General features: G+C 38.0%; 1 protein-coding gene across 1 annotated transcript; it reads right to left on the bottom strand.

Annotated features, from left to right (window-relative positions):
- Positions 1-621: 621 nt before the first annotated feature.
- On the bottom strand, positions 622-10,207 carry dnajb6b (DnaJ heat shock protein family (Hsp40) member B6b). Its single transcript, XM_062441496.1, is given in 8 exon segments — positions 622-1,459; positions 1,557-1,573; positions 1,575-1,705; positions 1,794-1,931; positions 4,599-4,703; positions 4,955-5,032; positions 6,681-6,790; positions 10,028-10,207. Coding segments are annotated over 8 exon segments (750 nt in total). The 5' UTR covers positions 10,093-10,207; the 3' UTR covers positions 622-1,353.
- Between the last annotated feature and the right edge of the window lie 14,027 nt (positions 10,208-24,234).

The raw sequence follows: 24,234 nt of genomic DNA, 5'->3' as shown, positions 1-24,234 counted from the left end.
TTTATATCCCTATAAAAATGTCAAGATGGGAGGAGTGAAAAGTGGAAATAGAGAAACATGAGGAGGAGAGCACATGAATCATGAAGGTGTGTTGTTTCATTGTGACCTGGCCTGTACAGGTAAAACATACCTACCATCCATTTTAGATATAGACAGAATTAATTAGTTTTACTTTGTATCTCAAAGAAGACACAGGAATATTTTAGTGAGAGCACAAAATCAGTGTACTGTAGTATTAGTGAGTCATTAATGTGACTCACTAATGTGAGTCACCTTTAATGACACATTATGCATTAGTAGGTTAAAATAATGAAGACGGTGAGCTGTACGATTGGTGGTGAGTGTACGGAAGAAGCAGCCGCTGTGGTTTCCTTTACTGCGTTTGTGTGAAGCGGGTTTCAAATGTGATCAGGCATTAAACACACACAACACACGCACCTCAAACATCAAGGAAGAGTGAGAAGATCTGAAAGCCACACTCGAGCAAAAAGAAACATCACACAGACACGAGGTGACTGTCATGACCTTTCCACGACATCAAAGTGAAGTTTATTAACCAGATCTGAACTTTTTTATTTTTCATTTTACTTTTTTTTTTTTTTTTTTTACAAACAACGGAAACAGTGTAAGTGTGGTTTTGTGTTCACGGGTTGAGTTACTGTGAAAGCAGCCTCCTGGAATCAGCAATCATGCAGAAACAAATGCATCAAACTGTGCTTTTCCCCAAACAAACAAATGAAAAAGAAAGAAAAATGCACGGTATTATAATTAATTTATTAATAATCTATGTCATTCATATTACACACGCGTGGACATGGTAACAGCTAACAGGTTAGCAAGGTGAAGTTAAAGACATTAGGGCGAAGTGGTTAAGCTTTTGAATCATTCTCTTGTTAAATTGGTCAAATGAAGTGAAGAGCAAAAAATGACATGCGTTAAGTCAAATGTACAGCATCTTGTTTTCCTGCTACAACAAGAAAGACAATATCCACCCCAAAAGGAAAAAAAAAACAATATTATATAGCACGTACCCAGCTTTGTGCATATGGCTGAAGTAAAATGTACAATTTATTTATTGTAGTAAACAAAAAAAAAACACAAATCCCAGCCAGATGGTCCCCTAAAATAATGGAATAAATACAAATATACAAACACTGTGAGCGTCTCTCTCACCTCCCTTGCGATTAAGCTAAAATGAGAAAATTGTTCTTCGGGAATGAGATGCAGGAGGACAGAAAGAGAGGAGAGACCAACTTCCGGTGACAAACATAGTCACTGGGCGAGTTTTTTTTTGTTTTGTTTTTTCTCCCAGGTGAGAAAACTGTATGTTGGTCAAATGTTGTGATGAGATTATTACTTGTTATCCAGTCTTAGGAGCTGCTCCTTACCATTAACTGTTAGAGATTTTAACTGACCATCCTCTTCCACTTCCACCCGCTCTTGGCCGTTCTCCACGATCCTGTACGAGACATAAAAAAAGCAAACAAGCTCTTTAGACATCATGGAGTCTGATAAAGAGGTTTTTTAAAAATGCTTCTGATTTGACATTAAGGTACCGTTTTGTAGTAACTTTTTCTGCCGTTGATGAACTTGGTGGAGGTCGACACAGATCTAAAGTTACCCGTTCCTCCTCCTCCACCGCCTCCAAAAGATGAAGAGGAGAAGGAAGTGATTCCTCCGCCCATATCTCCAAATGAGCTAAAACCTACAAAAAGAGCATGCATTTCAGAAAATAAGAATTCAGAAGCATCATTAACTCTGAATGAAACCATTATTTATTGGGATCTACACACCTGAATCAAACCCGGTGATGCTGTGTCCAAACGCTGGGAAATGCCCGAAACCAAAGAGCGACCCTCCCGTCCTGCTTCGGCTTGCGCCCCGATGGCGACTGTGACCACCTCCGAAGAAATCATCAAAGGGGTCATCAGCTGTAGAGGGGAATCACAGCAGATCATTCACTGATTGATATTTTAAGACTCTTTTGACATTTTGACCTCAAAAAGCTGCAATGCTGATGCCTGAGTGCCTGATAATAACAACAACAAAAAGCTGGGATGAATCAAAGTGGACCAATGTGTAATTTCCAGAATCTTACCCCTAAACTGTCAAAGTGCCCACCACTAATTCTAATCCTAAAGCCCCCGTGGACATGCTACTAATTGCGCACTCCCAATCTGGGTCACCCCAGCAGGATAAGGCTGGATCACTGGCACCGTTTACTGAAAGAGGACCCCTCCTTCAACCTTGAATGTTCCGATCCGAGGCAGCGACAAGAAAGCTGTTCTTGTTCCCTCTGACAGAAAAAGCTTAAAATAAAAGTATCCCCTGACCACTGTGGTAACTGCATTACTGCCCATTTACCTGCAGGCAGAATCAGAGGAGACAGCTCAGCTCTAGCAAAGCTGTCATGTAGGACATCAGAGGAAGAAAAGAAAGAGAGAGAGAGAGAGAGAGAGAGAGAGAGAGAGAGAGAGAGAGAGAGAGAGAGAGAGAGAGAGAGAGAGAGAGAGAGAGAGAGAGAGAGAGAGAGAGAGAGAGAGAGAGAGAGAGAGAGAGAGAGAGAGATGGTGCTAAAACGTTTGATTCTGCTTAAAAGGGACAGCTGGGAGATAAAAGGAGATGAGTTTAATGAGTTAAAGATTTTCTCGAAGTAAAAGTGCAATGAAGCACAGAGACCTGAGATTAAATCAGTGAAGAATGTGCCAAAAACACCGCACAGGGCATAATAACACAGAATAAATCTGACAGTCAGTGCGTGTTGTACAGAACGTACAGGTAGGAAATTATGTTGAAAAACATGATTACATAATTAGAAAAAAGGAACAGAACGTACAAATCAATCATTTGGTTTCATTTCAGTGGTTTTAAATAATTTCTGCTGTTCTTCTTTCCTCCTGTGTTAACTTCCCCTCGGCTACTTCTTCACATGTTCATTTGAGAATGAGTGTATGCTGTTCTTAGTAGACGACTAAGTGACCTCGTCATCATGTGAATCTGTATTTGTCTTCCCAACACACACACACACACACACGCCCACCACCACCCATCCACCCCCCTGCCCACCCCTCCTCGCCCCTCCTCGGTGTGCTGGCTGCTCTGAGGTGGGTGAGTGACAGATCCACAGGACCAGCTGCTGTTCACTGAGACGAGCTCCTGGACAGTCAGGGGGGAAAAAACCAACATATCTGAACGCTCTTCATGGCTGCCATTTTAAGAAAAGCCTTTAAATATATTTCTCCAAGAAAGAAACTTAATAAGATGGCTGTTTTGATGTATCCTGTTAGATCGCAATCAAGCATAATAAAAGCTGGCCTCATTCTAAAAACAACTTGAACTTTTCTCCCTCTCTGCGACGGTGCGGACAGCTTTATGGTTCGTCTTTTTTTACTCTCACTGTTTACTGAAGAGCGTAAACAGCAACAGCTGCACTTCATCACTTTATCCTATCCCATTTATGTTAATAAATACATGTCGCTAACACAGTTTATAAAAGATCTGATAGAAAAGTTAAGATCTCCCTTCTTGACTTTCACTACAAGTGCTACTTCAAAACAGAATGTTTGTCCCGAGAGTTTGGATCGTACCACGTTTCACATGTGCTCCGACACATGCTGACACACACACACACACTTGCCGTTATTACATCTGCTTTTGTTTTAATACGGAAGCTATTTTTGAAAGCATTCCAGTTGAGTGATGTAGACGCTCAAATCCATCCTCTGCCTGCGTCTGAGCTCCATATTTAGAGCTACACAGGGTGAACTACACATGCCTTCCAATCAGCCTTTTGCTGAACCCAGACAACCCAGGACAGGCGCTAAACTCCTATTACTAGATTATACTTCATCTAAACTACTCTACCTTCTGATATAATCAACTGTTTGGCTCTACAAGACATTGATTTCAACAAATGAGCAGCGACTGGTCAACAGTATAACAGAGTGACCAGCAATACAATAGCTTTCCTTCTTGTCATTTCACTCATCTGACTAAAAAGCGTCAGAGCTCTTGTTTTGTCCTCTAAAAACAAGCAAATATAATATTTCAACAGAGAAAGTGGCGTTTTTTAAAGATCTAAATCCTATAATTATGAGGTTGAAGTCAACATCCAATAGAGATACTCATTGTTTTCCAACATGTGACATTTAGCGGCAGATGGCCTCCTGAGGCGAACGGCGCTCAGCATATTGGAGATGCACATTACATTGCTGTGGGGATTAGCACCTAGCTTTACAGAAGGTTTCCTGGGTCTAATGTGCCATCTTCCACATTTCTACACAGCAGGAGCTGCTAGCTATCAGCCAACAGGCAAAAGAATGAGGATATAATACTGTGTGTTTCATAGAACCTTATCCATTTTCTATCTAGTTTCTCTTTCTTTCTCTCTTGTGTGTGTCTTGAGAATTTCCCCCGGTCATGCATGTTTATTTTTGACCAGATAAAAATATAAAGATAATAATAGCCATTACATAGTCACTCTTATAACTCTACTCAGTTCCTCCTTCACAAAAACAAGAAATCCCATCTGAGCCTCAAAGGGCAAGGACAGGGTTACTCTGTGGTGCTGCCAGCAAAGAAGAATCCGACGCACTTACCAAAAAAATCTGCAAATGGATCTCTGCCACCAAAGAATTCCCTGAAAACGTCCTCGGGATTACGGAATGTGAAGCTGCTGCCACCAAAGTGATCGTAATGGCCTCCTGTGGGACATTAGACAAAAATAAAGCTCATAAATGATACAATTATTTATCAAAGATGAGATTATAAACAGGGCTATAATTACAGATCATAAAAAAAGATCAGCGCAATACCAAGCTGTTACTGTGAACTAATAAAAGCTAAAATGTTACTACTCATAGCTCATTTTTAATGTTTGTCATATTTTGCCATCTCTATGATAACTGACGACTGAGATGACATAAATGTTTGGTTATTTAAGTCTTCTCCTTACCTCCTCCTCCTCCTCCTCCTCCTCCTCCTTGTGACAGACCTTCTTTGCCATATCGGTCATAAGTATTCCTCTTGTTTTCTGTGATGAGAAGAGAAGGACTCGTGACTTAACCAACATCAAACCACACCAACCCAAAGAGCAAATTACCACCACGTTGTATCTGTAAATCTCTGTCAGCAAGCCTGTTAGAGGCCGCCTCAACTATCCCATTCAATTTTTTTATTTCACTGTGACAAATTACAGTATCAGAAATGTGTCTGAGGTCCTACATCACATCCCAGAACATACACATGCATTTCATTTATCATCTCAACTGCTGACAAACAGGAAAACACAAACACAAGAAGTTTGGGCCATACCAAAAGACGTACACGCCCCGGCATAAACAATGCAGACACTGTGCACAGCAAAGACTAACATTGTATGCTTCTTGTGACTGGATGTGTGGTACATAACTGAGACTGAAGCGACTACAGGCCTCTGCTGTGCTCTCAAACATAGCTGAGGCATATTCTCAATGTGCTACACTGGTATTTACACCATTTTTCTGGTGAATACGTCAACTTAATAAACAGAAATGTTACTGGAGATGTTCACCTGCTCGGATTCATTTTAGGTTTACATGTTAAGCAGTCTAGCTTATATGAAACGCTCCTATTTTCATCTGTGTGCCATGTATGAAATACTCCTTAGACAGGCAGACGGTGAGGGACAGACAGCTGTCTTCTTCCCGGTCGAGCTGACCTGGCTTTATGATTGTTACCATAGAAACAGCGCGTAAGTAAACAATCTTATAGCGATGTTGTGACTGTGGACAAGGTTGCTGGGGTGCCGCCTTAATAACTAGGAGTGGTTCAATTCTTTTCTTTCAGATTCGCTGCAGCATTTCACTGCATATACAGCAGCACTATAGATCTGTAGATATAACTGATATCTCCTTAGTCCATCAAGTTAGTGTTTGGCAATAAATCTTATGTCTAAAGATCTCCTGAGGTCTGAATTGACAGGCTCAAGATTTCTGTAATGCTTTTGTTTTCTTTCAATTCTCTCTGTTTTTGTTACAGACCTGAATTTGTCTCTCACACCAAATATGATAAACTACTGAGTACTGAAAGTTGTAATCAAATGCCTGGTAACATATTCTTTCATTCTCTCCAAATAAAGCTTTTTTTTTTTTAAACTTTATTCAGGCAAAGTTCTTGTCAGGTTGCTTGTTTTTAAACAAGATTTCACATTTAAAAGCTTTGACTATAGTTAAATAAAAAATGTAACTACATTTAGATTAGCTGATTGACAGAAAATGAATGATTTTCTAAGCCAAAAATATGCTTGTTCTCTTATTTGTCTTAAATGATAGATAACTGAATATCTTCATTGGGCTCTGGGTAGTTGTGTTGGGTATTTTTCACTATTTTCTGACATTAATTAAGTCATCAAGAAAAAACATCTGACAGATTTCTCAAAGAAAATAATTGGAAATAAGGAGGCAAAAAGTAAGTTAGGTAAAGTAAGGTATCAAAAAAGTATTGTTTTGGCTTCAAATGTAAGGTATGGTTTTGGTAATTTAGTAATCAGACACTGAATTGAAACCTTACTTACAAAAGTCAACTTCCAAATTTGAAGTGCTAATCACAAGATCTGTACGTTTTAATAAAAAAGCTCATTCCAAACAGTGGGCTTCAGATGAACACAGATGATTTTTTCTCTCTTGGCAGAACAATCTTACCATCTGAGAGCACTTCATATGCCTCTGACAGCTCTTTGAACCTTTTCTCTGCTTCATCCTTGTTGTCTGGGTTCTTGTCTGGATGCCACTTCAATGCCAGTTTTCTGTAACTAAAACATAAAACCATACAGTAAAAATATATCCTTTATAGAGCAAAACAAAGAAGCACACAACATATGACATACACAGTAGATGTCAGGTCTTAATTCATAGGTGGGAAGTGGAAAATGTGTATGTATGTATACCAGACATCCCCCCTATCTGAAACACATGCACATGAGTCTTTTTTTAGTGTGGCAACCATGACGACACCAAACACACAGACGACCACCATCTCTCTATGCACACATACACCCACACACACACACTGTCCTTCTCCCCAGCGAAGCAGAAATAACAAAGACAGGCTGAACTCCACTGACGTGCAGCGTAGGCCCACACAGCGGCTTACGCTGCATCAGCTGTTTGCTTCTAAGGCCAGCGGCAGCATCGGCAGCGGACACACAGATGCTGCAGATGAAACGGGGGCCTGAAAGTTGGCCAGCAAAAAAGGCTGCACACAATCCAGGGATTGACTCTCTTATGGATCTTTAGTGAATAGTCTTTGTGGTGGACGTATTTGTTGTAATCTGGGACATTATGTGGATGTCTAAAGCCTGGTCAATGGTCAAACTGAACAATAAAGGGTGGGTGAAAATTATGTAACATAACAGTCTTTGTAAAGAGGCCTGGTAAAGACTCATTATGTTCATCTGTATTGTGAGCACGTTCAATTAAAACATCTGTGTGTTCAGAATTATTCCAGGCTTTAATTTAATATCCATCACATTTAATCTACAAACAAGAGTCTACAGCCACACTAGCAGCGCTGTGAGGCTGAGCTTACACACAGTGTACAGCTTTAAGCGAAATGCCAACGTCATTATGATAACACGATGATGTTTAACAAGGTTGAGTGAGGTCAGCATGCTAAGTAAGCTAAGCAGCTACTCATAAACTGCCAAGACAAGAGCTGCAATTAGTTGATTAACTGATTAGTAATCAACAGAAATTATTTAAATTCATTATTTTGATACTTAAATTATCATTTTAACCATTAGAAAAATGCCAAACATTTGCTGGTTGCAGCTTCTCAGTTGCAAGGATTTGAACCTTTTGTGTGTCATACATGATAGAAAATGAATATCTTTGGATTTTGGACTGTTGACCAGACACAAGACATCTGAATACAGCAACTTGAGTTCTGAAGGCATTTACACACCAAGGATGTGACGAAAAACATGAAAATATGAAACACTCGCCTGGAAATATTGCATTAAAACCATTCACATTGGCAGCGATATGAATTTACCACAGAAACACAAACCCAAATTTGTGACAGCTGTCAGTCAGCCTGGTGAAGGCAGTTTGCCGGGTTGCTGTCGTCTCAGCTGACAGACAACTGAACGCAGGTCAGAGTCAGCGTGGATTGAACGGATAACACTCTCCTCTTCGATGATCTCCGACCTGCGTTCAGAGTCTCTGTCGACAGAATCAGCCGTCTGTCAGCGGCTGTCCAGACTGCATTCACCAGGCTGACTGACAGCGGAAATCTACTGATCCAAAACAGTCTTCGTTTCAGCTCCGTGTGAAGAAATCATAAAATTTCGTATTTCTAAATACATGATGATGAATCATATGATGATACATGAATCAGTATAATGATTCATTGGCTTTATTTCCTCGCCCACCGCAGCGAGGCAGCGTACCTATCTGCCTGCAGTGAAACACACAGACCGGAAGAATCGATCAATCAGTGTAGATGGGTCAATGACGTATAAGGATTTGCAACAACTCAATTGTAGAATAATAAAAAACAAGCATATCTAATGCAGTAGTTCAAACATTCAGAATGTTGTGTAACTGAAGATCCATATTATACATTTGAAATTAAGTGATTTTAGTGGGGGTTTTTCAAGATTAATTGGCACTGGCCTTAAAAAGAGTCATGTGGTGCGACCATGATTCATCTTGAAATAAATCAATTTACTTAACACGCTTCACATCTTTTTTTTACAAGTTTTCAGTAATATAAAGTGTTTGGAAACAGAGTATTTGAATTTTTTTTTAATTTTTGTAAATGATGATCTTTTATTTAGATAAGATATTTCAAGATGAATCATGGTCGCACCAAATGACTTTTTTTTCAGGCCAGTGCCAATTAATCTTGAAAAACCCCCCACTAAAATCACTTTCAAATTGTAATATGAATTGTCAGGTACACAACATTCTGAATGTTTGAACTACTGCATTAGATATGCTTGTTTTTTAATTCTAAAATTGAGTTGTTGAAAATCCTTATACGTCATTGACCCAGATACAATGAATAAGTAAAAACACATAAAGTGGGAGTCAACACCCTACGTGGGCTTTCACAATAAACAGCAGATTAGTGTCAATTCTGACCCAGTATTACAACGGGCATTAACTCAAAAATGATTAAATGAGGCCTACTGACCATAATTTCCAAAAATATGTGTAAAACCTGTGGTGATAAGTTGGAATGAAGTTGGCTCAACCTGCTTTATAAACAGTCAGACTAGACGATTTTGACCCAGGAGTACCAAAATTGCATGGTCAATGGGAAGACAACAAGAGGGTTAATCAAGAGAATGATTGGCAGAATGTTTGTACCAATTTCATGGCATCGCATCCAGTAATTGCTGAAATACTTCGACATTACCGCTAGTGTGGCTAATAATTAATGTAAAGATCAAGAAGAAGGAGCAGAGGTCAGAGCATAAAAATAGAACATATTGATTGTTCTCACTCAAGATAACATTTGGCTTTGGATGCCAACAATTCTCAGCAGACGCAGTGCACACAGAAGTAGTCGCTCTGCATTTAGTGAATACTCTTCTACGAGTTGATACAATCAGGAACAATCAGTTGTGTTCATCAGCTTCCTCCTCTCGCTCGCATGTTTTTATTCCCTCTGTGATTTACCGCACTTCCCAGAGTCTCTCGTTCATGCTCTCTGGAGAAAATCTCTACTTATTTCCCTCCTTAACATTTGAATATATCGCACAATTTGGCAGAAAATCTTCACCTGTCAGGACAAAATGTGTTAGTGAGAAGCGTTAGTGAGCAAGTGTAATTAACTGAAACTGGTCTGCACAGTGGATGACAGCAATTAGTGGATGAGTGCATGGGGGGGGGCTACAGGAAGAGCAGTGGAAACTTTCAGCATTGCAGTTTCTCTCTCCCTCTTGTGTGTCAGTTTACACACTCAATAATTAACCTATTACACCCCACTGCGTGACATTTCAACAACAATGGGTGCAGAAAATGCTCCGGGGGGCACTCACGCTTTTTTGATGTCCTCTTGCGTCGCATTTTTCTGGACTCCTAATGTCTGGTAGTACTCCATCATGACTCTGTCTGTGTGTGTGTGTGTGTGTGTGTGTGTGTGTGTGTGTGTGTGTGTGTGTGTGCGTGTGTGTGTGGGTGTCCTCCTGTGTGTGTTTGTGGGTGTCGTCCTGTGTGAGGGTCCTCTGCGTGGCCTCTGTGGAGAGACAGTAAAAAAGTTCTGTTAAGACATGTTAGCTCGGAGAGATAAAGCCCAACAATCCTATTCAACAGAGTATCCATGTGTGACGGATACCATACCTCCCTTCTAGACCAGAGGGGTAAAACTTGGGAGAGGGGATAAGGGGTGGAGGGGCAATACCCAACAATGTCATCAACAGCACTGAAATAGAGATGTGGGGAGGAGGACAGCTAAGCTAATACAAGCCCAACAAAATTACATAATAACCCAGTGATCATCCCTCACCCCGAGGCTGTGAAAGAGAAAATGTGAATCATGCTCTGCTTTTACATTTTGGAGACAGCTCTAAAGACCATGAAGCTTTTTTTTTTTTTTTTTTTTCTCCCCCAAAACCTGACCTTGTGTTGAAGTTATGAAGCCTCTGAAAAAACAAGACTGAACAGGTTTGGATGAAAACTCTCTCTGTATGTTACAGAGTAGGTATAGGATGACTCCGAAAATCCGACAACTAAAGGCTGCAAGAGATTTGACTTTGTGTGGATCAGGTTCATGTTGAAGATGTAGACTTTAACGTTTAATCTAAGATCCCGAACTTAACCATTTCAACAACTCAAACCTAATCATCTGTAGCAGCCTGTGGCCAATAAAAGTGTGAATTACATAACATCAAGGCACAAAAAAACACTGAACATCTTCTCTAAACCAAAAATAGTCTTATAACTGCTTCCTTATTTCAGTCATATGACTTTTATCACATTTGTCCTTCCGTTTAGGTTTTCTACAATCTCTACGGCTCATTAGTATGTGGGTTGGAAAGTCTTCTTTCAACACCAGAACAAGGAGAGTGAGCTTTGTTTTTGCAGTCTGAATCACAAAAACAGAGCTCTTCTCTAAGATTATAAAGCTGTAGTTAAACACTTTTTTGGTGCATGTTTTGGCAAAATGACTTATATAAGGGTCAGTGACAAATAAGGGTTTGCAAGATGAGCGATTCAAACATATCTTAATACATTATTTTAAAAGCAGCATCAGGTTTATTAATATGTAATTTTTTTATTTATGTTGGTTTTATGTCATTTGAAATGACACTGCCACCATTTTTGACCAAAAGTAAGGCTGAATGTGAACGAAAATGTGAAATGGTGTAACACAAAAGAATGACAAATATTAAATATAAGTGTACATATAAAAACAATTACTTCCTTTTAAAACATCAAATAAGAAGATTTTCTGAAGTATTTCTACATTTAAATTTAAAAGCATTTTGTCAATACTGAGCAGGACATATCCAAAAAACAACCATTTTTTCTAAATAGGTTTTGACAAATGATGTAAAATGTGTTTAAAAAAACCCATAGATTTTTATGAAAAATCACGTCATTGACCCATATAGTGTTTATTAGACTGTATTAAATGAGCAAAGCGTTATTATGAGTGGCATGTTCAGATAAATTACTGTAGTTTTAATTCGGACTCCCCAAAGCATGTTAGGAGGGGCAAAAACATATTGAGTGTACATACGGACAACTTACTTTTATTTTAAGACAGATATGAAAAATATGAATCTATTTTTTATTATTACTGAACCCACCTACACTAAATAACTTCCCTCTTTCTCAACCGTTTTAAATCCATACAAACACTCAAGAGTCGATAATATTAGATCAACACACACACACACACACACACACACACACACACACACACACACACACACACACACACACACACACACACACACACACACACACACACACACACACACACACACACACACACACACACACACACACACACACACACACACACACACACACACACACACACAGACTCTCAACACAGACACCAAAGTGCATAAATATCTATAAAATCTGTGACTGGGCATTAAAAGAGAACAAGAAAGAAAAGCCAGAGTCAGAAATATTAATCATGTTTTAGCTGTCATTAGCAAAAAAAAATTTAAAAAAAAGATAAACAAACACAAGTTAGGATAAGTTACTTACACTGGGCGTCCACTGTGTCCTGTTTGTTTGCTATTTATAACCTGTGGCCTTTGCAGTTAGATTGTGTTTGTGTGTTAGGAGCATATGTGGGGGGTTGGAGGGGGGTGGGGGTGTTGGCGCTTGGCAGTGCCAGTAAGTGACTCCTGGTTGGTCGGTGGAGCTGGCGTTAAACTTCCTGGCTGTCTTTTTTTTTGGCATCCATTGCTGCCAAATCTCCCTCTGATACTTCATCATTGTTGCTTTCTTTTTGCTCTGTTGGATTCACTGTTTACCGATGTGTAACATCCTCTCTCTCACTCTCTCTCTCTGTCTCTACATGCTTATAGAAAGCCCACTGTTAAATATGAGCAGATATGACTCAGAAAGTAAGAAAACAGCCCACTGACCGGACTCTTATTATATTTAATGTGTCTTCTTTTATTCTCCTTCATATTCAGCCATTACTGACCCACTCACCCGTCACCAGCCACCCCCCTCTCCACCCCTCCTGCAGCAGTGTGCAGAGATTTAATGGACAGTAGTGCCTGCTGGTGATGTGCTAACTCTTGGTTCTGTGTGTTTATGCATGTATGTGCAGATTTATGCCTCGTGGCGGCATTACGCAGCTAACACAGCCAATTCTGATGCATTCCTGCACTGCTCTGCTCTGCTCTGTGTGTGCGGTGCCTCGGAGTGAGCAACAGATGTGGGTCAGTCAATCCCGTGATGCCTCAGTGAACCCAGGGTGATGGTTATAAATCGGTCCATTAAAAGAAGCAGTCAATTATTATATATTTCATTTTTCCTCAAATAAGCAGGACTGGGAGAAAACTGAAAAGCAAACCGCTAAAAAAGACTTCCAGTAGGGAAAATGGATTCTTGTTAAATAAAGAAAAACAAATAGAAAAACAGTGTTTAAGCCTAATTCAGCATCATTTTGGCAGTGGAGTCTTGCCGAGCAGCGATCCCTGACCAGTCGTTATCTAAATGACTTCATACATTTTTTACCAAATTGGCTGTGGGAACATCTGCCTCCTATAAACATTTGAACATTTAGTGATTTCCCCCCCATTCAATTCTTCTTTCAAGAGTCATTATTAAATCACTGGTAATGGTTCGTACAAAGACTTCATTGTGTTCTCGTTGTGGTTTAAGAGCTTGTAGAAATGAAAGCCACAGTTAAATTTATCTTCAGATCATGAAAGTGAAATTGACAGTATGTTAGATGCAGTATTTGAGCAGTAAAAGATAAGGACGGAGCTGATTCACGAAGCCATTGTCGAAATTTATGATTTTAATCTCAGATGTGACCCTGATGTTCGGCCACAATAAAGCAACCGCTCATAAAGGCAGGAAAAATGAAACAGACAACAACAGGAAATGACTCCAAAATGGATGATTAGATAAAGAAATGATTATTCCATGACTTTTTAAAAAGAAGAAGGCTGCTGTGGAAGTTTTACGTGATCATAGAGGTCCACGCTCCACCGGTCTGCACTGAGGGGTGAGAAGTCAACTTCGATTGTCTCATCTCCCCACTCATTTTCCATCAAGCGTTGGACTCCGAGATTTTGGAGCAAACACTTTCAGACAAGTTGAGCAGCAGAGAGATTTAAAAAAAAAACATCTTTTTCAAAGTCTTTTTTCAGCTGTGCAGCGCTGGGGTGCCAGCTTCGATTTCCCTTGAAGCTGCAATATTGTGTAACAGTAGATAAATAAGACTAAAAGTCAAATTCTTGGAAAAGGAAATCAGAAATGAGAGTAAAGCCAGGAATGCAAAGATGTTAGAGGCTATTTTATGAAGTATTTATTAAGGCTGTCATTTGGAAAACTGCAGTATCGTCTGTAGTACTGGAGCAGCTACATTTTTCATGCAGTAACTTCTTTGATTATAGTGTAAGCATAGTCGATAATAATTAGGTTAAATGTCATTAAAGTGCAGCTGCCTCCAGGCCATCAAGATCAGGTCCGAACTGGTTTTCACCTACATTCAAATGAGATTGGAAAGAAAGTATCTCATTGTAAGAGCACTTCATATAGTAATTAAGCGTTTTACTGACGCACTTTATATTACAGTTGAACAATAAACTCAGTTTCCAACAGTCAAAACGAAAGTGTGGTGGTTAAAGTTCACTGTGAATCAGGTCATTATATATAACTATGAATTAAAAAAACTACAAATGCAGCAGAAATGTTTTTAAACTTCAAAACAGAGAAATAAGGGTCATACATACATGAAACTGCAGACTATAAAAGACTATTAAAGTGCAATTAATGAATTCATATCTCTCCATTTATTATGGCTGCAATTAATGACTATGATCAATACTGATTAAAGATTATTTTCTCAATGTAACAATACATTCTGCAGTCTGTAAAAATGTCTGCAAATCATGAAAAATGTCCTTTAGGAGTCATCAAAGCCCATTGTTACTTCTAAAAATGTCTTGACTACCAGTTTAAAATCCACAGATGATCGAGTTATTATTAAAGAGTCTGAAAACTACAAGCTTTTTTCTTTATTATCTATTTTAATTACTAATATTTCTACTTCAAAGAGCCCAAACTCAGTGATGTGTTAGCGGTCATCAGAATTTTACCCTTAAAATGTGAAAAAACAAAACATACATTTATGAAGTGTTCAGTTCAAAATGCAAGGTAAACCATGAGGAGATGTTTACAATGTTATCCTTCTTATTTTGATAGCGTTTACTTTGTTCATCAAAATGCTTCATAGCCACCTCATAAGTCTGATTTCACATTTAGGAAGCAGGAACTGGTGCATTTTTTTTCTTAAATGATTATTCAAATATCATGCAAAACACTATTCCCCTGTGCAAAATAGATTACACCAAGAATGGAGAGATGTGATGCATGTTATGTATCTTAATGCAGACCTATGCAGCTGCTATCAAGCCTATCTACTTGATTGCTATAGTTTTGCTGTAGATTTTAGAAGAAAATGAATAAATCTATAATAAAAATGCTCCACTAATATAACAGAACACAGATTAGGATTGGAGGACCCTAACATGACTTGAATTTCTCAGACGAGCTATCAATGCTGAAGTAATGTCTGCAAACTTACGATAAGAAACATCAGCAGATAATCAGCGTACGGCCTCATAAAGCTACATTGGTGTAGTAAAAGCTTTAACGCTGTAGATAATTACCTATAGTGCATCTTTACGTTTTATCCCCTTGATAAAAATCTGATGAGATTTTGCTGAATGTTCTTTTATCTTTGGAACCACAAAAAAAAAAGTTACTGTTCAAGAGTAGAAATGAGATCCTTCTAATTTAACCCCAGTGATCACCTACGTAGTACTTTAACAAGCTCAGCGCTGAGTACGTACAGTAGTAAGCCTCATTGTGATTGCAATCAAAGTAAAGCCAGCTGGAGGAGCTCCGTCCGCTACTCAAATATCACCACAAACCCGACATGAACAAGGTCGAGAAGCGGCAGACCAAACACGCTCGGAACAAACAAGATAAGCAAGCACAAATCAAAAGATGACAAAACACAGATGACGGCGAAACACACACTTCAGACTGCACATACTGCTTGTTCCTTACCTTAAAAATGATTCACAGCAACAAGTTCAGTGTTTGTGGTTGTGGTTCAAACACGTCACACACACACACACACACACACACACAGAGAGAGCAAGCGAGCGAGCGTGATTCCGTGAGCAGCTTGTTTGTTTTTTCTCACACTTCTTTCTTTTCACTCTCTAACACAGTAAGTGGAAACATTTCTTTAATCTCCTGAGAAGTTTATTTACTGTAAACAGCGGTGAGTGTTGTCTTAAGAGTAGAAAACTATTCACTAATTTGACTGTGTGGCGAGAGTTAAAATCAATTTAAACTTATCTCCTACTTTAGAAAAAAACATGAATTACCTTTTAAGTGAAAACCACAAAAAGTTGAACTTTACAGTACTTAAAAACCAGTTTGATGACTAACAACTTTTTTTGGATCCTTCAAATGACAACATGAAATAATTAAAAACCTTTGTATGTGTACATCCTACCTTTGTATCTACATAGTATTTTTCCAGATAAACCCTGAAGTAAATGCCAGCTTGACATACTCAGTAGTTTCATCCCATCTACACTATTTATTGAACTTGTTAAAGCAGTTTTCATGACAATGTGTTGTTGTAGGATGATATAGTTTGTCTAGTTATTGGATTCAGTTCAATAAAACGTGGATTAAAACTTTTTAATCTTGATAACGATCAACTGTTTCAGTCATTCATCAAGTAGAACTAGCAAACTTTGCAAGTAACAATTATACTTGTAATAATACACATTATAGAGACATTTTCAAAGATTCTGATGGATCAGGTTAAAGTTATAAATGTTATGGTGTAGCTATTATGTTTCTAAAGCTGCCACAACTAGCAGATTAATTGATCCACAAAAATGATCAGCAGCTTTTTTGATAATAGATGAATCATTTCTGTCATTTTTTATGCATAAATGTCAAACATTCCCCAGTTTCAGATCTGCTTTTCTGTGTTTTATGTGAGAGTAAATTGAATATCTTCAGGTTTTGGACAGCTGGACTGAAAAAAACAGATCATTTGAAGATGTGATGTTAGATTTTAGCAAACTGTGATGGATATTTTTTGCTTCTTTTAAATGATTTATCGAACAAGCGATTAACTTATTAATCTAGACAATAAGTGAAATAATAATAATAAAATGAGTTGCGTCATATATGATTCGGTCACTAGTCCAAATGTACTTTAAGTAGGTTTGGCAACAGACATATAACATGTAATATTCTGTCTTTTATTTTGTATACTCTTTATCTTATTTAAGTACTCATCATTTAATCATTTCATCTGATCAAATGTCATAAATATTGATAAGCGCCCCTAACAAACTCTCAGATATCAACATGAGTCATGTTTTCAGATGTCAAATGGGATTATCCTGTTTGAGAAGCTGGAGCCAGAAAAATAAGTTGTCAACCTGTCAACTTCAGCCTCATACACTGTAGACCTTTACATAAAGTTTGATTGTCTCTATACACATTACATGATCAACTAATAGACTAAAAATAATGTGAAGTGAAGCTGATATTTGTCTGTATTTCATTACACTTGCTAGTAGTAAACTCAAACATACTCCTTGCACAATTTCCTCTCTTCCAGGCCTCCTCTGTAAAAAAAAAAAAAAAAAACACACTTCTTATCTGAATTACTTGGACCCCAATGTCTCTGCCATTATGTTACAAGGATTCCCTGAAAGGTCATAAGGGAGGACAAACTGCTGTGCAATTTATTTATTTATTTTATTTTATTGTATTTTTTCTTCCATGTGTGATATTGTATGTGTTTAACTGAGCCAATGTGTGTTGTGAATTGTGTTTTTGGTTTGTTTGGTTGAAGTGTTTATTTGTTCTTGTTGTAAAAGTGAAAAAGAAAAACTAATAAGAATAGTTTAGAGTTTCCTCACTTTCACTTTTAAACATCCAACAGAGTCAGGAAACACAGCAGCAACACTGATCACATTATTATAGAAACTTCTAGAAAGTCTTCAAGCCGATTATATATTTTACCTGTATTAACATACTGCATAATAATGATAATACAATAGCCAAACGGTTACATAACAAGTGGAAATATCTCTAAAAATAAGCGACGTCGCAACTTTAATTTGGGACTGGAAGTCTCGTAGTGCCAAAACCTAACTATGTTTGGACTGGTGACGAAAAAATAGCAACAACATGACATTTGTTCACTTAACCTGATCCATTAGCAGCTTGGAAAATGTCTCTATAACAATCATACACTGCTCTGTAGCTTAGTTATCATTACTGAGGTTGGGTGAGCTAACCATAACCACTCGTACTGTTTTGTGTGTTTATGTACCTTCAGGTTAAATATGTGATACACTAATGATCATGTATCATATTGTGATAGTGTAATAGTGTGGAGGTGAGGTTGCGACAACACAGCATCCCACATGAAACATTACTAACATTATGCTACAGGAGACCATAATGTTAAGACGTATTTGACGCTTTTTCAGCCTGAATATAAAACATATCGACACAAGCAACCATTATAAATATATTCATTCAAATAGTACTCGCCTGTTTAGAGGTAATGCCCCGCTCTTATGTGTTGTTGCTGGTGTCCTTTCCTCGCCTGCTGGGAACACTGGTCGCTGCTGCTGGTGTTGCTACTTATCGACTAGCCCACTGCGCTGCTGCGTTCATGTGCTGTCGGATATCACACACGCCACGTAAGAAAGAGAACAGGAGTTGAGAAAGTGTGAAGTGGGCTGGGTAGAGAGTTGATTGGGTTATATAGGTAGAGTTGGGAAGGTTACTTTGGAAATGTGATGAGTTACATATTACTAGTTGCCCTATTTAAGATGCAATTAATGCAAGTAATGTAACTATTTCAATTACTTCATCAGAGTAATGTAACTTATTACATTTGATTATTTGTGCTTACTTTTCTTACGTCTAACAAATGTTTTCAACTGTTAGGGTAAGTGTACCCATTAAGCTCACCAAAATCTAAGTTTGGGTGTTTTTCATGGACACTGACATGATGTATAAAGTAGATAATTTCTTATAAAGTAAGATTTATCTTTGATTTGAAAATGTATTCATTAATTCATATAGATTTTGGAATATAAAATAAAGATATTTTATGAAAAAAGTCAAAAGTCTGGCATGGGCGTAATTGGTCCTATGACACCATTTAAGCCCAGGTGTGTTTCAAATAAGCCCACGTTGTGATTTATTTACAATATATATAAAAATATTGATGTCAAAGAATTAAAAACAGCAATATATGTATTCATTAACATGTTAAACATTAAAAATCAAGGAATAAACCCTCTTCCTGATCAAAAACTTAAAGGTCTGACCTCAGATTTAAACCCCTTTGTAATCATCAACATTTTCATAAGTAACTGTAATTTAATTACACATTTTTTTCTCAGTAACTGTAACAGATTACAAGTACATTCTCAGCGTATGTGCACTGTGCAACTTACACAAGTCCGGTGTAGAAACATGAGGCTTGAAGTTTCCACATCACACTTGTGTAAGTTGCTTACTGGAACATGATTGTCTTCAAGACTAGTTGTGATGTCACAAATCCTGCTCATAGGCCCTGAGTATTGCATTATTGAAAATAATCTAAACAGAATTTAAAGTGCATAAAACTTTTCCACTGGACTGTTTTTTACTTGAGTATTTCCATTTCATGCTACTTTGTACTTCCACTACATTTCTGGGGCAAATGTGGTGTTTTACTTTATCCCAATACATGTATTTGTCCCTTATATATATGTGTGTGTGTGTGTGTGTGTGTGTGTGTGTGTGTGTGTGTGTGTGTGTGTGTGTGTGTGTGTGTGTGTGTGTGTGTGTGTGTGTGTGTGTGTGTGTGTGTGTGTGTGTGTGTGTGTGTGTGTGTGTGTGTGTGTGTGTGTGTGTGTGTGTGTGTGTGTGTGTGTGTGTGTGTGTAGGGCAGCTTTTATGAAAACAGGAAGTTCCCACTAATGAAATTGTGTAATTGTGTCTTTTGCCTGTTCACAGGTTTTCAAGACACTGCACGAATAACTTAATTTATATAGCACCTTTAAAAACAAAGTTTACAAAGTGCTTTGACAGACAAAGCAAAAACAGTACAATACAAAGCAAGACACACAACACAGAGAATAGTAACAAGACTGATATTGACAAGATGAAGGTAGAGGACAATGAAATACACTAAGGAGATGATGAAAATATAATATAAAAATATATATATAAATAAAATAAATGTGATAGTGTAAAATAAAATAAAATAAAAGACAGTAGCAATAAACAAACACGACATCACATAAAAGCTAGTCTGTAGAAATGAGTTTTAAAAAGTGATTTAAAAGAAGAAATGTTAAATATATATTTAAACAGGTGGTATATACTGTACATAACTACATACTGTACATAACTAAATTACATTACCTGCACCAGACATTGAACGTTGTTTTCCATTTATTGTTTTTATACCCTGACAGAAAAATTGCTGTGGCTCAGATCCGGCCCACACCCGACACTTTCATCCGGCCCACATACCACATGGAATGATGACACTTGGGCGGTCCGATCCTGTTTCCCAGATCTGGGCCACAACCAAGCCTTAGCAATGCCGTATATCAACCAACAAAAAGCAGATAAACCACAACTGGCCCACATACTGAATACACATACCCAAGAGCACGGCATCTTTACCAAAAAAGGCTCACATTTGATTTGGGATATTTGGGCCATATTTGCTATTTTACGTGTGGGCCATTTCAGGCTCACATCCATTTTCTCCAGGCCGGAAGAAGGCCAGCAGTGCTGCATCATTGCCTGAAGTGGCCCACTTATGTAAACTGTCTGGGTATGTATGTATCTATTTTTTCACCTACTTGTACATAACAGTAATATATTTGTATTTATTTATGTTTGCTCAGCTTTGTTGTCTTTGTTTTGGCTGTATTTCCATGTGCATCTTCCTGAAGACAGTTGTGTGTAAGTATACTGAGAGCCTCTAGAAACCTGAGTCAAATTCCTTGTATGTATAAACATAATTAGCCAATAACATGGATTCTGATATGTGTATGTGAATGGATAGAGGAGAGCATCAGTGTTACAGAGATATTTGAGCAATATTGAAGTAAAACCTTTGATTCTGTCAAAAAAGATGTATTGATATTGCAAAATTAAAAAAGCTTGTGGCCCACTGCAGTTTTTTGGGAGTTTTTTTGCCCCACAGTCCACTAACAGGATAATATGATCGTGATAACTAGATAGGGATAAGATTCTTCGTTGCAATTGAATCAATCAGTCCAGTAGAAAGGATTCAATTAATTAACTATAATTAGGCTACCACTGAGCGATAAATTTAGAAAAACTTTAAGTTAAAAACTTAAGAATCTATTGCTTCTGCTGGTATCATATTATTACTGGTCTGAAACCTGGCAGTGAAGATGTTGTAGAAGTCTGATTTTGCTCATATCAAGGATATTAAATTCTCTCCATATTCTGCATCCAGTGTCTCTCCGCCTTCCTTCTACTGACCTGTTTGGGTAGCCTATTTATGTAGTTTTTAAAAGCATACTTAAAGCAGACATCACTAGGATCAAGCATCATCAGTAAAAAATCTGTCACACCTGGGATGTTGGTAGGATGTTTAGACGTCTAAACCCTTTTTTACGAAGGGCACTTGAAGGCAGCACGTCTTTGAGTGTCGACAGCAGCGTGTTTCACTGATCTGCTCACACATCCATGATGACACTCAACAGACCCCGCAAGCACAGAGCAGAAGGCTTTCTCTACTGTTCATACAGTATGTGCATATTGCATAACCTGAGACCGCACCTGAGAAATCCTCCCAAAGTCAAGATATTACATAAATCATCGGATCACCTTTCCAGGAAATATGCAGGTACCAGGACCCCACCAAAGGCTCTCTGCGCCATCTGTCGTGTACTGAGGGAAACAGAAGACCAGTGACTACTTAAATATTCAGCTTGGTTTAAGCTAGACTTCTATGGAAGAAATATTCAGCCAGAAATTAAATAGAAAGATGAAAAGCTAGGGATGATAGCAATAAAAACTCTTTTTAGAAGTGGCATTAAAGGCCTTCTCATAATTTCGACTTTTCAAGATAAGTATTGAGGTTAATTAGACCTCCAGCTACACTGGGAATGGACCTTTTCAGACATTTTGACATGTCACAGTAGGTGTAAATAATAAAAATGAATGATGTTTAAATTCCATTCAGCTGCTTCAGTTTCTATTTGAATGTCATGACTAACTTGGACTCATGAATAGATCAGAACCTTCATTATTGTTAATAATAATACCTGTACACCTCCTTCACTCACTATATAATAGACAGATAGTTCACTCAATAATGTATACAATTTTTACTTTTTTACTTAAAATGGGTCAGTCTTTATTTTTGTGTAACTGTCTAACATGCATGCAGAATTAAGACAACACTCCAGTCCAGTCCAAACTATCTCTGTTAAACTGGGCCCACAGAGTCCTGAGAAGAGCTCTAATCAGGTGAACACCTGTAGCAGTGAACCAAGAGTAGGTTGAAGATGTGATGGAACAAAAGCTTGTTCTGTAAAGTCAGTTTAGTAAATCAGAGCACAGTCGATTTTTTATTAAAAAAGTTAGGAATATTATAAATTATGAGACACTCATTAACCGAAACTGTCCATAATTTTGACTACATAAGCCAATATTTTAATTTTGTAATTCTGTCAAATTCACAATTAATGCAAGATATCTTGTAAATTTGAATTTGTTGTCAAAGTTTTAAATTGGCATCTTTTAATTTTGACTTGGACGACTAAGAATTTGTATTTTAGTCTTTAACTTAACTTTTCACCTTTCTCGTCTTCCATATATTCAGGTTCCTGCTTAAAAAACTCCTGCAAGAAACCTGAATTTTAAAAAAAGAACCCATATAAATCAGCAGGCTGAACTCATCATAACCCAAAGAAACAAAATGAAGCAGGGCAGCTTATTGCAGTTTTGAACCGAAGTGAGCCTGAAATTACAGACTCGCATTGATTTTAAATGGAAAATGAAGGTCGTTGTTGCAGTTACCGCTGGCTGGATGGGAGGCTTGCCATCTATTAGGAAGTCCCAATGAAAATGATAGATGGCTATTAATTATACTGGACATTATTGGTGGTCAGTAGCTAATTAGACTCATTGAGCAAGGAAAATCACTGCAATAGATACCATTCACAGGTCAGTCATTTGCTTGACTTATTCATATAGACCTGCTTTATCTTTTATATGCTTTTCTTCGATTGTTAAAGCTGTACGCTGCATTTTACTTGATAAAGTAATAATTCATGATTGTAAAGTGTAAAACGCCATTAATGATAGACAATCAGGTCCCTGCCCACATGCAGTTTTTGAAAACCCAGAAACAGGGTTGGCCTTCTTCATGGTCATGTCCAGACAAGCACAGAGTGTGCTCTTTATGCAGCACTGTCACTTATTACTACCCCAATGTGCTGCTATTCTAAACAAATAAATCAACAAGTTTGCCTGAAAATTCTGAGTTTATAGATAAATATTCATCAAGTCAGCTAGAGTCAAGCTTATAGCCAAAGTGTATGATTATGTGTCTTTGAAAGGCTTGTAGGAGGTTGCCAGCATAATCCGGAAAAGTTTTCTATTTCATTCATTACCAGTTGGCACTGGTGGTGCATGATTTTACGCAAACTGTATCACAAATATGCAATCATACACTGTAAGCATATAAATGTTCAAGATGTTGTCCATGCAGTATCACTTGTCGACCACCAGATGGCACTCTATTCTAACATAACATAACCTGGGAGGGAACTCTTCTGTTTGATGCAATGCCTGCAACAAGGAGTCTGATTCTGTCTGATGATTTTTTATACAGGATTGCTGCAGGTACAGTTAACATGATATCTATGTTACAGTGATCTGGTTTACAGCTCCATTTCCAGGCACGCAGAGCTGATGACATTTTTGGAATAATCTTCCTGAAAGTAAGCTCACTATTAAGTGATATTTGATGTTCCCTGGCTCTGCAGCAAGATAAACAAGGCTAAAAGCTTCAATTAGCCCTTAAAAGGCCTATGAGCGAGCTAAAGTATATTGCTCACTGAGGATGATTCATAACATCCTGCATTAACTTTGTCAGTTATAATCCATCACAAGGTAATAGTCTTAAATAAATCTCATAGTAATTGAGATGAATCCCTCATTTCAATGACAAGTCTGGTTTTTAAGACCCAATTACCACTTTGAGTTCCCTGGGCCAGCGATGTGTGGGGTTCGGGCTCTGGAACAAGAAGAGGGGGCCAGCAGTTGGCTGTTTCAGCAGAGATGAGAGGATGGAGAGATGGACTCGGTCCAAAAAGGGATGGATATCTTCCTGGTCTGTGCTGCATCAGAGGGCAGGTAGATTTATGACAAACGCACACAATCTTAATTTGTGCTCAGCCCGATAATGCATCTCAAGGCCAGAATAGTTCTG

The sequence above is a fragment of the Scomber scombrus genome, chromosome 20 (genome assembly GCF_963691925.1).
Source record: "Scomber scombrus chromosome 20, fScoSco1.1, whole genome shotgun sequence".
Lineage (NCBI taxonomy): Eukaryota > Metazoa > Chordata > Actinopteri > Scombriformes > Scombridae > Scomber > Scomber scombrus.
This window is presented reverse-complemented; position numbering and strand designations above follow the sequence as displayed.